Raw genomic sequence first — 14366 nt, forward strand, 5'->3', positions numbered from 1 at the left:
CCATCAGATTTTACATAAGGCAGAAAGAGGAACTATGGGAGGTGTATGCACTTGTGCCTAACCTTCTTCATTCTTCTGCAGGGCTGATGGAACCTCACTTTGTAGCGTTCAATGGAGGATTTAGCCAAGCCCAGCTGGACTGGTTTGATGAAGTCCTCAAGTTCTCTGATGAAAACCAAGAAAAAGTTGTAGTTATGGGTAGGTGGATATGGGGAAAATAGAGAATCAGAATGGTTTGTGCTGGAAGGGTCCTTTGAAGCTAATCTAGTTCCAACCTCTATATTTGATATGGGGAATAAAGTCCCATGGAAATGCATGAAAAAGAAAAGTTAGCTAGCCTGTATAGGTTAGCTGCAGAAAACATGTAGCAGCTCTGTGGCTCTGGYGAGGTACAGATGGAAAGAGCAGAACAGCGACCATGCCTCACACTGGGGTGAGCTTTCTGTAGTCAGTTGGATGGCTGAGCTTCCCAGCAATGAGGCAGATTTATTACAGTTTAACTGTTGTATTTCTCTCCCTCTGGACTGCAGGTCACGTGCCCATTCATCCTTATGCTTCGGACGAGGTTTGCCTGGCCTGGAATTACGAGGCAGCCCTGTCAGTCATCCACTCTCACCGGTGTGTGATCTGTGTCCTTACAGGGCACCTGCACGACGGCGCCTACTGCCTGGATTCTCATGGAGTTCATCACCTGACCTTGGAGGGGGTGATTGAAACGCCACCAGAAAGCAATGCTTTTGGAACTATCTATGTCTATGAAGATAAAATGATACTGAAGGGAAAGGGCAGAATTCCAGACAGAGTTATGCATTTTTGAAATACAMGGCAAATACAATTGCACTTCTTCAGAAAGAACTTGCACAAAAATGAAGCGAATTCAGCTATCTGCTTTTAGAAAGGTGTGCTTGGCTGACCCCTATTGCTTTAGCTCAGACATTTTATTCTGGATACAGAATTTTTAAAATCATGTTTCTGTAAGAAAACACCCGATTTCTTTGTGGAGAACAGAGAAGGCCAGTAACTGAAATAAATATATCTGAATGAAGAATGTTGGTTTGAAACATCCAATCCAGACTGGATTGTTCTGTGAAAATATGCAAACCGTATTATAAATATTGTTCCAAAAAAGCCCACTGCTGTTCTCTCAGTGAGCATTAAAACATGCAGAGTTGYACCTGCCCAGCCACATCTCTATTTATTTTCTGTGAACATCACAGTAATGTCTCATGTCTGGCAGAATATATCAACCCTGTAGCCTAATTCAGTCTTCCAACAGTGCTTTAAAACACTAAAGTAATCCCCAGAAAAATCTAAGCCTAAGGAAAATGGAGACCATCTGCTGCACCTTGGAATGCTCAGATACTTGGGCTGTGCCGTGTGTGCACAACTGAAATCACCTGCAGCAGTGCTGAGTGAGCCCTCACACGGGTCTAAAGGGTATTATTGTGTGCTGCACCTGGAGCTGCCCTGGCTCTGTCCCAGCCAGCTCCTGAATCCAGTGTATCCACCTGTGCTTCCTTCTCCAAGATGAGTAATGGGACATGCTTRCTGCTGCAGGGCTGCTGCGTGGGTCCCGCTTTCCAACAAAAATTAGGTGACCAGCAGAGTTGTCACAGTGCCCACATCTGCTGGTAGCTTGCTTAAATATGCATCTCCCAGAAAATAAAAGATACAGAGGCTTTAGTTGAGTTTTCTTTAGAAAAATAGTGTTTATTACTCAGTAAAACTCGTGATYTTCAGTTAAAGATAATAGCAAAAATATTTTTTCAGAATGATTTTAGGACAGAAACAGACTGCTCAATTTTCCAATTAGTCTGAGATGGATAATGCAGGCACATATTTGAAAGTTCTATGGCTGTAAATAGCGATTTATTGAAAAACAGTGTTTGCTTTACTTGTCCCTTAGGTAACAGTAGATTTCTCAAAGTACCAGATTATTGGAGAGTGATCCCAGGATGCCATGATATCTTGACTACACCATTAGAACACACATTAGATCAATAGTGTTTGGAAGATGTAAGAAGCAGCCAGCTGAACAGCAGTGTCAATAAAAAAATTCCCCACTCAGATTTGACAGTGTTCCTCAAAATTTTACTACATGTCACATGACACTGCTAGAAGCAGCCAGGTATCCTTGGTATATCAAACTGACACTAAACTTCCATTAAGCRCCAAAAGCAAAGGCAAGTAAGGTCAGCATAGTTACTGTAGCTTTTCTCCCACCCAATTAAATCACAGTTTTGCAATGTGTTGGCCAAGACTCTCGCATGTCTTTGTGCACATAAATGTACAACCATGAAACAAAGGGGAAGAGGGCAACCACCACTGCAGCAACCAAGCGAACGCCTCCCAGAGGACTCCTATACCGGAACAAAATCAACAGAGCTACTTCAAATCACTGAATCTTTAAGGCTGTAAAAAAACTCCACAATCATCAAGTCCAACCTTGGATTGCATACCACCATGCCCACTAAACCCTATAGTGCAGTGCCAYATCCAGCTGTTTTTTTAAAMACTTCCAGGAATGGTGACCCCACCGCCTCCCTGGGGAGCCTTTGCCAATGCGTGACCACTCTTTCAGTGAAGGAGTTTTTCCTCAATCTCCTTGAAGTGCCTGTCCCCAGGACAGGAAGTGTCTCAGCCATACCAGCTGCCCTTATCCTGCTGACCAGAGCATGGCTGGTACAGGCCAGGATGCCCTTGGCCTTCTTGGCCACATAACATTGACATCTCCCTGCAGCTGCAAAGACAGCAGAGAGCCTTTGGTCACTTTAATGTAGCTCCTGTGGATACATTGCCAAAGTTCTTTACTGGCGAGGCACAAAGAATTTTCTGACAACTCAGGCTACAGAAACTAGTTGGAATTAAAAAAAAAAAAAAAAAAAAAAAAAAAAAAAAAAAAAGTACCTTGTGCAAAGGGAAAATGGGGAAAATATCCCCATAATGGCAGGGGGCCAGAAAAAAATGCATCATGTAGCCTTACATTCTCCCCTGCCCTGACTTTGATCTGTGCGAGATCCTCCAGGCTGTAGCACCAGTTGCTACTGCTTGGACATCTGGAAGGTTCAGAAGGTGACAGAAAAACAAGCTGCCAAAATCAACTATGTGTCTTCAAGGAGCTAGTCACTAAATGTGAACATTGGAATGGATTATAAAAGACAAGAAAATAAAACTTACTTTGCTGAACTGCGACAAAGACTCATCCATACARTAATAATCACCAGACCAAACAACTCTCTAAAAAGCCAAACAAAAAACAGWTCAGAAAATAACACAAACAGATGTCTACATTCAGAGAATACAAATTTTGACTCCAAAACAGTGGCGGCTGCTCCTTCGGAGAAGTTCACTGTACTTCACTAGGATTATAATTATAAAGGTATTTACAAGGAGTAACTTTGCTTCACACCACAAATCTACGGACATGACAGCTGAACAGCTGCAGAAATTCCTGCCTCCACTTTTTGTTCTACTGCTGGATTGACATTCCATAGCACATTTCTCTAATTAATGCAGACAAAGCAGGCATATTTCTCTCATGAACACAGAGGAAAGCAGCATCTCAGTTTTCCAGACTGTGAACAGTCACAGAAGTAGCTGCCAGGGCTTCACCTCACTATTTTGCCAGCACCTACTTCTATGCAACTCCTGAATGTCCAGATGAGAAATTCTCCCTCATCCTCAATCCCTGGCAGTTTGGAGGACTCAGCAGTCCATGGCAGATTAAATATGTGTTTGGTATCACCTCAAGAGYTTTAAAAACAGTAATTCCCATTCTACAGCTCCAGGAAAAGGGCACAAAGCTGTTTCACTGTGCTTGTGCCATGATCTCTGAAAGCCAGACAAGTAAATCTAGCTGCCACAATCAGGGAAGCAATGACTATTCACTCTCCCTGTGTCCAATGTTTGGAGCATTATGGTCTCTCCTCTTTGGTCTGATTCCTCTGGACCAACAGCATCCACTGCAACAGGAAACTATGCCTTCTGAAAAAAAGTTTCACAAGGGGATACCAGGAGGAGATGGCCTGGTGAACTGAATTCCAGCAGGGGCAAGTMAAAACCACTGCTTACCTGCCTTCCTCTTCATGAAAAATGTTTCCTTTTGCAAAAGCAAACAAAGAGCAAGCCAAGGCAATGGTCCCAACAACACAGCCAACAGAATGAAGGTCACAGAGGCTCCTCCAAACACCGTTATCTGAGGGAAAAAAAAACACGCAGCAACTATCATGAGGCATGAAGTAAACCCTAAGCAACACAGACATCTTAGACATGCCCAGCACAACTCCCGAGGCAAGTGCATCCCAGGGAAGTCCCAGCCCCCAGGCAGCATCACTGAGCATGTGCCTGAAGAGACTTCACATSAGGTTTTGCCTATGATGATGAGCCATGCTGATGACATCTCTGCCTGGGRACTGATGTTTTTAAATACAGAAATACAGGTATTGTGAAATGTCTGAATGCGCCCACAGGTTCTTGGGCTTTTCCATGTCCATTCCTAGGGGCTAACAAAGGGAAGGTAAGAAATTACATGGCGGTTGTCCCTGGTCCCAGCAGCGTCAACAGCAAAAAACTTAAAGTTAAAAGCAGTTTTTTCAGGGCATTGACTCCCTCAGGCAAGCATTAAGTGTGATGAGCTGCCACAACTGAAGAGCTCAGTGTGACATAAGCTGTAACAGATTCGCTGTTTCACTGAACTTACTGCAGCTCAGCAGAGACAGAATCTGGGTCCTCAACAGACCTGAGTGGCAAATACCCCTTGAGGTGAATTTATATAAACTTGCAGTTTTAAAAAAGTTGTGCTATTGTAATCTTTATTTTCCACAGATCTTGGCACAAGTAAAACCCTAATAATGAGCTTGATATGTAGATTCTCTTGACCACCCAAATGCCATTATGCYACCTATCACACATGTAAACCTCCCGTGAAATGTTCAAAACCACAAGCCACCAAGGTTCATGGGTTCTGCACTTATAAATGCTGCCACTTTATATGCTTAAGGCAGCCAGAATACCAAGGGACTGCAGTGGTGTAATTTGTGACAATACCATGCACTCCTGAAGGTTTTACTTTTTAASCATGATTTTAGTTTATTATTTACCCAGAACAATGGCCTTATTTAAAATTATTTGAAYTGAATTAAAATACAAAAATCTTAACTGTGTTCTGAAGTCCTGAAATAAATCTTATTTGAATGATTCTCTGAACTGTCATTAGCCCTCACAGCATACACACTTGGAAACCAGACTTTGATTGTTCCTATTGCTGTCCATTGCTCTGTGGGGCAGCTGCAATACCTGGCACTGAACACGACCTTTAGCACTTCCACAGGATTGTRCAAAGCTCAGCTGCTCTTGCATGAGGTAGATAAGCAAAAACACAGATTTACAACAATGAAACAAAGTGAATTAATGTGCTAAGGTCAAACACAGAGCAAGGTTCTGCTCCAGTCAGGTTTTGAGCTAGAATTGTGATGCAAAGGCAAGCGCATCCCAGCACCTGGGCTTTCTGCAGGGCTCCTCTCCTCACCTGCAATTCGTTTAGCCACCAGTATTAAAGCAATGACCAGCTTTTGTAGAAACAGACCCTGCAGCTTTTTGCCCTTAGAAGGCAGTAGGATTTTAATCCGAGATTATATTAAAAAAAAAAACAAACAACCTTTTAGTGGCAAAATTTAAGCAAAGACTGTTTTGCATACCAGTATCGTACCTGTTATTGAAGGGTTGATGCCGACGAGCAGTGTCAGGGCAGCTGGCACTAAGTAGACAACCTGTTAATGACATAAATCTACCTGGCAGCAAAACTTAGCAAGGTCAGGAAGCAGAAGTGCCCATCTACAGCAGCACTTCTCCCCTTCACAGCAGTTTATTAGAGRCACAGAGCAGATCCCAGGCCCTTGCACTCCGGCATGCCCTGGCACTGCTGTTGCTCATGTTCACCATCACCATCCAAAGTGCCAGGCCATCATCCCAGAGCCAGCCCTTGCTCCTCGGTTCCTGGGTTGGGGAGTACTGGCTGCCTGAGCAACCACTGCAGAGCCCCTTCCCTGAACCCTGATCCTCCACGGAAAGCAGTGACAGGACAGGCTCCTCCCCGGCCCTGGGCTCCCCAAACCCTCCACCCGCGCTGGGTCTTTTTTCCACTGTCAGAGGGATTCACGCAGCCCAGAGAACACAGATGCAGCCCCTGCCCTGCCAGCAGCTCCTGGCACACACACGGACTCTCCTCGTGTGCCCTCAGCCCCCAGCCCGGACACAGGAGCGGGGTTCGCTCCCCATTCCCCTCAGGCCCAGCTCAGCACAAGGCGAGTCCCGCTGGTGACTCAAGCACCGGCCGATGGCGACAGGGGAAGAGCGGGAGCAGCTCGGGGTGCTCTGCACAGGGAAGCGATGCTCTGCAGGGCCAGGTGCAGATGTGGGGTGAAATAAGGCAGATCCTGGAAGCATGGTCGGATCCAGCCGTCGCTGCAGTAGACACCTCGTTTTCCCGACGACTGCCCGCTCTTCAGCTAGAAGCCGGGAGCAGGTCTCCTCCGGCGAACCCAGATCGGACGGGCGCAAGCGGAGCGGGATGGGGCCGCTGGCACCTCCGAGGCAGGAGGAGCCGCAGGGGAAGGGAAGAACGGCTCGTACTCACCATCCATAGCCCCGCGTCAGGGTCGTTCACCTGCAGCGGGAGGCGAGCACTGAGAGCCCGCAGCCGCCGGCCCGGCCGAGGCCGCGCTCCGCAGGAGGGGAGCGGAGGGGACGGAACGGGAGCCCCGGCCTCACCTGCACAGCGGCCGCCAGCCCGAAGAAGGCGGCCATGAGGAGATTGCAGAAGCGCCACAGCCGTGCCGCCATGGCCGGGGCGGGCCGGGGGCGGGGACAGAGGGGCGGGAGCCGGGCGGGACGCGGCCCCAGCGCCCATCCCAGCGCCCTTCCCGGCCCCAGCGCCCATCCCGATCCCGGCCCCAGCGTCCATCTCAGCGTCCATCCCGGCCCCAGCGCCCAGCCCGGCCCCGGTCCCGGCGGGGCAGCCTCGGACGGGGCGGTCAGCGCGGTGAAACTGCGGGGGAGGTGAGGCCCTGGCACAAGGTGCCCATAGGGGCTGTGGCTGCCCCATTCCTGGAAGTGCTCAGGGCCACGTTGGACATTGGGGCTTGGAGCAACCTGGGATAGTGGAAGGTGTCCCTGTCCATGGCAGGGGGTAGAACAAGATGAATTTTAAGGTTGCTTCCAGCCCAAACAAATTGAAAGTGSGTCCTTTAGCAATGTTAAATCTACAGTATCCTTTTACCAAAACTCAGCCTCTGTGAGGTCATGTCTCCCACCGATTTCAGTATCAGCATCATACAGTTCCCTMAGCACTCAAGAATCAGATCTTGTTGAATTGTTATGTGGAGGACATGTGAATGTGTCCACATTTGTGGAGAGGATTAATTCTCAATTTTAACTGAGTCTTTCCTTGAGCAGGTTACAAAAGATAAAATTACTGCAGACAAAGCCACAGAGWAGTAAGAGTTGTCTTTGTAAATGGTTGCCAATATTACAGCTCCACAGAGCAGGCTTTATATTCAAAATAATTGTGTTATTCTGTATATTAAACAATGTCTGGCAGCTGCAGGCAGAGCAGCAGGCTATGTTCACTGTAACTAAATCCCTCCCAACATTTACGTTTATTCACATTCCCATGCTGAAGCCCAGGAAAATTAAACTGCTCTACAGGCACCTTAGGGGTTTGACTTCCCTATTCACAAGCACTCCGGGATGGGACTACAAGCGCTTGAAGGAAAGCTGGAGACTGACACTCCACATTCTGTTCTCCTCTTCCCAAACCCAGTTTRATATACGGATTAGCAACAGTCCAAAGGTCCCTGCAATTTCTCAGGAKGTCCCTCTGGGGCTGAGTCTCATTAACTCCACCCACAAAACCCCCGGTTTGGGCCTTTTAAGGGCACAGGACCTCACTGGAGAGCACTCGGTGATATTTGTCTTTCTTGTGTAGCCCCTTCCCCAGTCTCTACCCCTCACCTCAAAAGAAGCAGGGCTCTAGTAGTGAATTACCTTCATGCCTTGCTTCCAGGTCAAGAATAGGCTCTTGAATGTATTTTCTAACAGAGGGAAAGTAATTTCAGGCTAGAAAATGAGAATGTCAAGGATTAAAAAGTAACAGTGGTGATGAAAAGAGTACGAAGAATAAGAGACAGCATGTCTTTCATTAGCGTAATTTATATGATAGGAAAATAAAAGCAGAAAAGCTTTTCAGGCATACCAGCTCTTCTTTGTGTGGGAAACAAAATTATGAGTSACTGCCCATTTTTTCGAACCATACTAGCTGATCTTCAAAATAAAAATTTATCTGTGATGAAGTCTTTAGCTCTTTAATTTGTCTGATCACAAATTATTTGCAAATTTGTACAGCCCACCTAGTTTCTGTCACGGCTGGGCTGTTCCTTGACATCTCATAGGCTGCACGATCAGGAGGGGAGAGAGCAGATGGGAGAAASTGATAGGGACTGGGAAGGAAGCAGAGATACAGCAGGACAGACACATCCAGCACCCTGCATGGGGTGGGAMAGGACTGCTGAGGGGAAGAGGAGGCTGGGCTGGCAGAAAGCATCTTCTGATGGGAACTTGGGAGGCATGGCATAGAAGGTTTGGCAATCTTGTCAGTGAGCAAAGTTCAGTGACACAAGAGCAAGAGAAGGCAGACGACCCCTCTGTCTCTCCTGAGGGTARGGTGGGAAGGAAGGATTGGTTTACCAACTGCTCTAATTCACAGACAGAATCACAGAATATTCTGAGCTGGAAGGGAYCCATAASGATAATTGAGTGAAACTCTTTAGTGAACAGCCCATACAGGSATTAAACCCACAACCTTCATGTTATTAGCATCATGCTCTGGCCAACTGAGCTAAATGGAATTCAAAAGCAATCAGGCTCTAACATGCMTTAGAAATAAAAAGGTCTTTCAGTACTGGGTGTGCATACTGCAAAGAAAAAGTCAAAGCTGTTCACTTTAAWGCTTCACCAACTATCCCAAGCACTTTCTGTAACCACCTGCTCCAGGGACACAGAGATTGTCGGCAGAAGGCAATACTGACTTCTCCCATGAGAGGGAGGCCAAGAACCTTTAGTATCCTTGAGTACAATTTGAGCTACTTGTTGCTCAATATTAGGCAAAACATATGCCCTCCTTGTGACTCTCTGGATCTGCTACTTAYCCCATGGCGTTCCAAGCTTATCTTCACTTTGGCAGCTCCACCCGTGAAGGACAGAGGCAGCAGGGATGGGCCCTGCAGCCAAGCTGTGATATTGAGAGACAGGATGTTTCCCAAGAGCCTGTACCAGAGATGTTACTAAAACACTGTCACAGTCACCCATTGCAGTGACCCATTTGACCCATTCCATAATGGCCCTCATCCTTGTGTCATGAACGGTCATAGATTGGTGTAGATTGGATCAAAAGTGACTAAAAGGCTCTGGTTGGGCAGGTGAAGGGTTCAGGGGCTTCTGTGTGTTCCGGCCCCAGAACCCTGACTGCAATTCCAGTTGGGACATCTGGAGATAAATGCATGGTTTCACAGCTGACATTACCAAAAGGGCTCTGGGTTTAGTTGCCTTAACTGGTGGGTCAGCTGCCAGGAGCAGRGAAGGATGGTGTCCACCTTCCTGGGAACGGGAGCAGCCCCATGTTCCCTGATTGACCAACTTCAGAGGAGACATTTCTGAAGCATCCAGTGGATTGACTTTCTTGTCCTTATTGTAATCCTATATTAACAATCTTCTTCCTACTTCACTAATTTTACAGACCTCACCCAAACTGATCTTGTTTAKGGTTTGCCAGCTTCTTTTTTCAGTCCTAATTCAAAGTTGTTCTCAATTCCCAGAAAAGTTCTGGAACAACTCRTTACACAAGGCACTGCTATGCATCTCGAGTATGACAGGGATGAACAACAGCCTTTGTGAGCTGGTCAGTGTCCTGGCTGCAGAGAGGGGTGTGACCAGGTTGTTACTCTGTATTACACAAATCATTGCTGGAGCCATGGTTTTGGGAAAATCTGGGCACCCCACTGGAAATGTGCCATTTTGCCTCTCCAGTTGAGGGACTGCTGGAATCAGCCTCTGTGGATTTGGTCCCTCTGCTGCCCCACCAGTCTCTCTCCTGTTTTCTCCAATATGTGGCCACAGGACATGGTGCTGAAAGGGATATTGGCAAAAACTCGAATGGACCACAGTGCTAAACACCATGTTTAGAGTCAGGACAGAAATTTCTAGGGAGGTTGTCCATATGTCACCRAACTAGGGGAGAAACAAAAATCCTCCAACAACATTTTAGTGTTAGAGAGTCAAGGCATTACTTTATTTCTGGMTAGGATGTTCTGGCCAGGATATGCCACAGAAATCATTTCATCCACACATAGCCCGGGTGYGCAGAGAAATCCARTCTGYGAGACATGAATTTTACAAGATTTYCCCCAAACTTTATAGAATCAAAACCCATAGGAATCCATTGCTTCAATGTTCACTGGTCCAATGTTGCTAGTTCTTAGTATCTGGTTTCCTATTGGATCTGGATTTCTTCSCCTCTGATGCTAATTAGGTCCTCTTTATCTCTCCTTTCCCAGACCAGGTATCTCTGATCAAGCTAGGGTAAGGTTTGGAGCTAATGTTCTGTTAATGGCCATGGATGGCCATTGATGGTCCTTATCTTCTGTGCTACTCCCATTCTGTTGAAATGTTAAGTTCATCAGACCTCACCAGGTGGAACAATGGCCTGTAAAGAAACTTAAAATTCCTTTTCCCAGGGTAAAGGCAAACAAAACCCCTGACTAAAGTTATAGATTTTTTTTAAACTGGTATGTTTTCCAGCACATAGACCTGTTCCCTCAAGTGGATAGTCATGGGTGGCATGGAATGTGGGAGGACATGGACCAGTATTTCAGGACTTGAAAAGCAAGTCCTGGGGAGACATGGCAGCGCTGAAAGAATTGGGTTGGACATTGGGACTCATTTCCAAAAGAGCCTCAGGGACACCTGGGCCAGAGAGCRCAGGATTGAGTGTGTGTTTCATATACCCTGTCATGCTCTAGCCTGGGAAAGCTGAACAGTGCCATGGACTGCTAAAAACCACATTGAAAGTGATAGGTTGTGGGAACTGCATTTAGTGAAGGCCACTGSGTTACTTAACACCTAAGCTGGCCCTGCCCAATCAAAACCTCCACAGAAGGGGATAAAATCCCCATGGTGCGTATGAGAAATGTCTTAGGGAAGCCAGTTTGKATCACTCCTGCCTCAAGAAAAGGCAAACCCATSCCTGGGATTGTTTTTGCTCAAGGGCCTGGGTGCACCAGGTGGATAATGCAGAGGGACAGAGAAACATGATGCGCACCTCAAGGGGACTTGTTTTTCATTGAGAAGAGTCTGTAATGTTGAATTGCACATGTAATTTTGGTTGTTGAATGACAATGCCATTGTATGTCATAGCTACCATGGACAATGAGTATRGACTGCTCCAGATACACCAGTCATCCACTAAAACTCAACAGACATTTTGGTGGGGACAGCCAGTGACTAYTGAAATAATACCTGTACTTTGTAGAGTTATATGAATATATATGTATATAGCATAGCATATGTGTATGTATATARTATAGCATAAGATCCAGGCATGATGTAAATGATACAGAGTAAGTGGTRGTTGATGTCCTGTTTGCAGAGAGAAGGGCACATCAGGAAAAATGGTGACAAACCACTCTCATGTCCTGGTGTGACACAATTTTTTAGGCATAAAGTGAAAAGTAACAGATGTGCTGTATGTTGASTTTAGCAAGGTTTTTAACACTGGCTGTCCTGACCCCTTCTTGAGAAGGTACAAGGCCATGGTGAGTGTAAAACTGGTGAGTTCATTGTACCCCAAGTGCTAATTATCAGTGTTTGTCAAAATGGAAAGACATATTCAAGGGATTTTTGCAGGGGTCCGTTCTGATGCCAAATCTTTTTAATTACTTTAGTTAGCAGCCTGGATGATTAACACCCATGACTGCCTTATTAAACCTGCTAATTACTCCAGGCTGTTGAGGACAGCAAAGACAACAGGATTCAGCACTAAATGGAGAAATGGCCTGCAATCTACAGGGCAATATTTGACAGGTACACCTTCCAGCATTACTTTTTACTTTTGTGAGCAGTGAGAAACACAGGTTCAGGTTTTTTTCCAAAAAAACTACCCCAACCCAACAAACAAAAGCCCCAAAGTAAACAAACACAACAACAACAAAAAACACACAAAAAAACCCCCAAACTCCCTCCCCGCACGACCCCAGAAAAAAAAGTCCATGGTGTGATAGAGAGCAAACTGAATACCAGCAATGGGAAAGGTAAATGCCATCCTGGAGCATTTGAGCTGTAGCCTCCAAGGCATGCTGGGGTAGTATGCCTAGCTAGGGATGCTGTATTTCAAAAAATGCAGATGGGCAGAAAAGACATCAAAGGAGGACAGTGAGGTTGCTGGGAGGCAGAGAAAACATAAAGAAAGGCTGAAGGAAATGAATTGATGTAATATGTAGAAGAGAAAACTGAGGCAAGGATGGGAAGGGAAGCATTGAACATTGTACATCATCAAGTGCTCAAGGGGTCATTTTGAAGAAGGCCATAGCCATAGGCAACAGGGCAGAATAGAAARGATTTCAGATTAGAAAAACACCCTGAAGTTAGGCTTTTGGAGAATGTCAGGATGTGTGCCAGAACAGATTGCTAGAGAATGGTACAATCTCCATCACTGGAGGTCTTTAAGGAAAGGTTTCACAAACATGTCAGAACAGGTATAGTTGATCCTCCCAGATTTGCAGTGAGGGGGGAAGTATGACATTACCTAATTGGAAGCAAACCACATGCAGGTGGCACAAAGCAGAAGTGGAAGCCAGTTGTCAGCTGTGTGTCAGTGTTTGCCAGTAGGCACTGGGTTTCTGCATCACAGCCTGCAATGTGTCAACCTTGGACCTGCACTCAGGGGTTAATGCAGAAGAGAAAGCTTAAGCAAAACAGGGAAGAGAAAGGAAAGACATGGAATTAAGGAGGGGAATGTTCTTTGTGTTAGAACTCAAACTGCACCCTCTCCCCCAGCCTTCCCCACCGAAGTTTAACTCTCAGTATTTAAGACCAGTTTACTGGCAAGAGCAAGTGGTTTAATCACCATGAGGTGGCTTTGATGCACTTTGAAAAAAAATGGAAGAAGCCTGGGGTATGAGTGTTAGTGTGTGCATGCGCATGTGCGTGTGCGTGTTAGTGTTATATATATAGATATATATATAAACCACTCTTCACTTATTCACCTGGGAGCTTTTTCTAACCAAAGCTCTTACTTTGGTTCCCACTTAAGCTACATTATAGTTGTGTTGCTGCTGTATATAGCCCTGTCCTGGGGCTGTGAGCCAAACACTGACCTGGGGACTTGACCTAACGTCAGCCCTGCCTATTGCAGAGTCCAGACCAAGCCTGGTCACTGCCATGGGACTGTGCTGCTCACCTGGCTCAGGCTTGGCCTCTGGCTGTGGAGGCCATTGCCTATTCACCATGTTATGCTCCACCTCTCTCACAGAGCAGCCATCCCTGGTGCTCCCCAGTGTTGTGTAGGTGAAGATGTAGCATTGGGATCCCGCTTGTGCTAGGCTGTCCCACATGGGAATATGAGAGGAGAGGATAAGGGCACACCTTCACCTGGACGTGTGCTGCATGCCGTGTGTCTGTGGTCTCTGTTACAGGCTCTTCCAGGTGCTAGCACTGATGATGCCATCCGTGGTGCTCACATAAGCCACACTCAGGAAGAGCTGTTCCTTGTTGAAGCTCTGAATACAAGTGACTCTCATTCCTCTCTTCACCGAAGTGGTGAAGGTGCCAGAGTGGAAGCAGCTTTGGAACAGTCAGCAATGTCAGACAGCAGAGGCTAAGGTGGGCCAGTRTAGGGCAGCAGTGTAAGTTCAAAGCCAGCGAAGAAGCTACTGGTATCTTGGCATGTGTGAAAGGGTTTATGGTGTCCCCCAAGGCGAAGGAAAACAGCATCTTTGACAGGGAGGGAGATGAATTTGCTGGACTATCAGGATTTGGGAGCAGAAACAAGGAGATGGTCAGGACTAGTTCTGACCTCTTCTCCCACCTCCTGGCTAAAGTGAGCTCAGCAGAGTGTGAGTTATTCCCTGCAGAACAGCGTTTGGGCAGAAGGCTGGGCTCCCTCTGTGCCCCAGGGACTATTCCGGTCTGTCTCCCTGATCCCCCACAAAACTGAGCTGGRAAACCAGAAGACTTTAGGATGGAACAAGATGCTTTCCTTAGTTCAAAACATATGACAAAAGAAAATTCTTGGTTCTTAACATGAGGGAAGAGAAATC

The 14366-nt window shown here is 46.4% G+C and overlaps 1 protein-coding gene across 2 annotated transcripts in view; it reads right to left on the reverse strand.

Annotated features, from left to right (window-relative positions):
- LOC130580869 (protein SCO1 homolog, mitochondrial-like) overlaps window positions 1–6873 on the reverse strand; it is a 16085-nt gene extending 9212 nt beyond the window's left edge. Inside the window, exons 1-6 of one of the 2 annotated variants that reach the window (XM_057378625.1) lie at window positions 6769–6873; window positions 6635–6664; window positions 5708–5768; window positions 4072–4195; window positions 3178–3237; window positions 63–165 (exon numbers count right to left, since the gene is read on the reverse strand). In XM_057378625.1, coding sequence (XP_057234608.1) covers window positions 63–165; window positions 3178–3237; window positions 4072–4195; window positions 5708–5768; window positions 6635–6664; window positions 6769–6840 — 450 coding nt within the window. In that variant the 5' untranslated portion in view covers window positions 6841–6873. Of the gene's footprint in view, window positions 1–62; window positions 166–3177; window positions 3238–4071; window positions 4196–5707; window positions 5769–6634 lie in introns of both variants that reach the window. The other variant, XM_057378626.1, reaches the window with a different exon arrangement.
- Window positions 6874–14366: the final 7493 nt, after the last annotated feature.

The sequence above is a fragment of the Malurus melanocephalus genome, unplaced genomic scaffold (assembly GCF_030028575.1).
Source record: "Malurus melanocephalus ecotype Western Australia unplaced genomic scaffold, MMel_1.1 scaffold_368, whole genome shotgun sequence".
In the NCBI taxonomy this organism is placed as follows: domain Eukaryota; kingdom Metazoa; phylum Chordata; class Aves; order Passeriformes; family Maluridae; genus Malurus; species Malurus melanocephalus.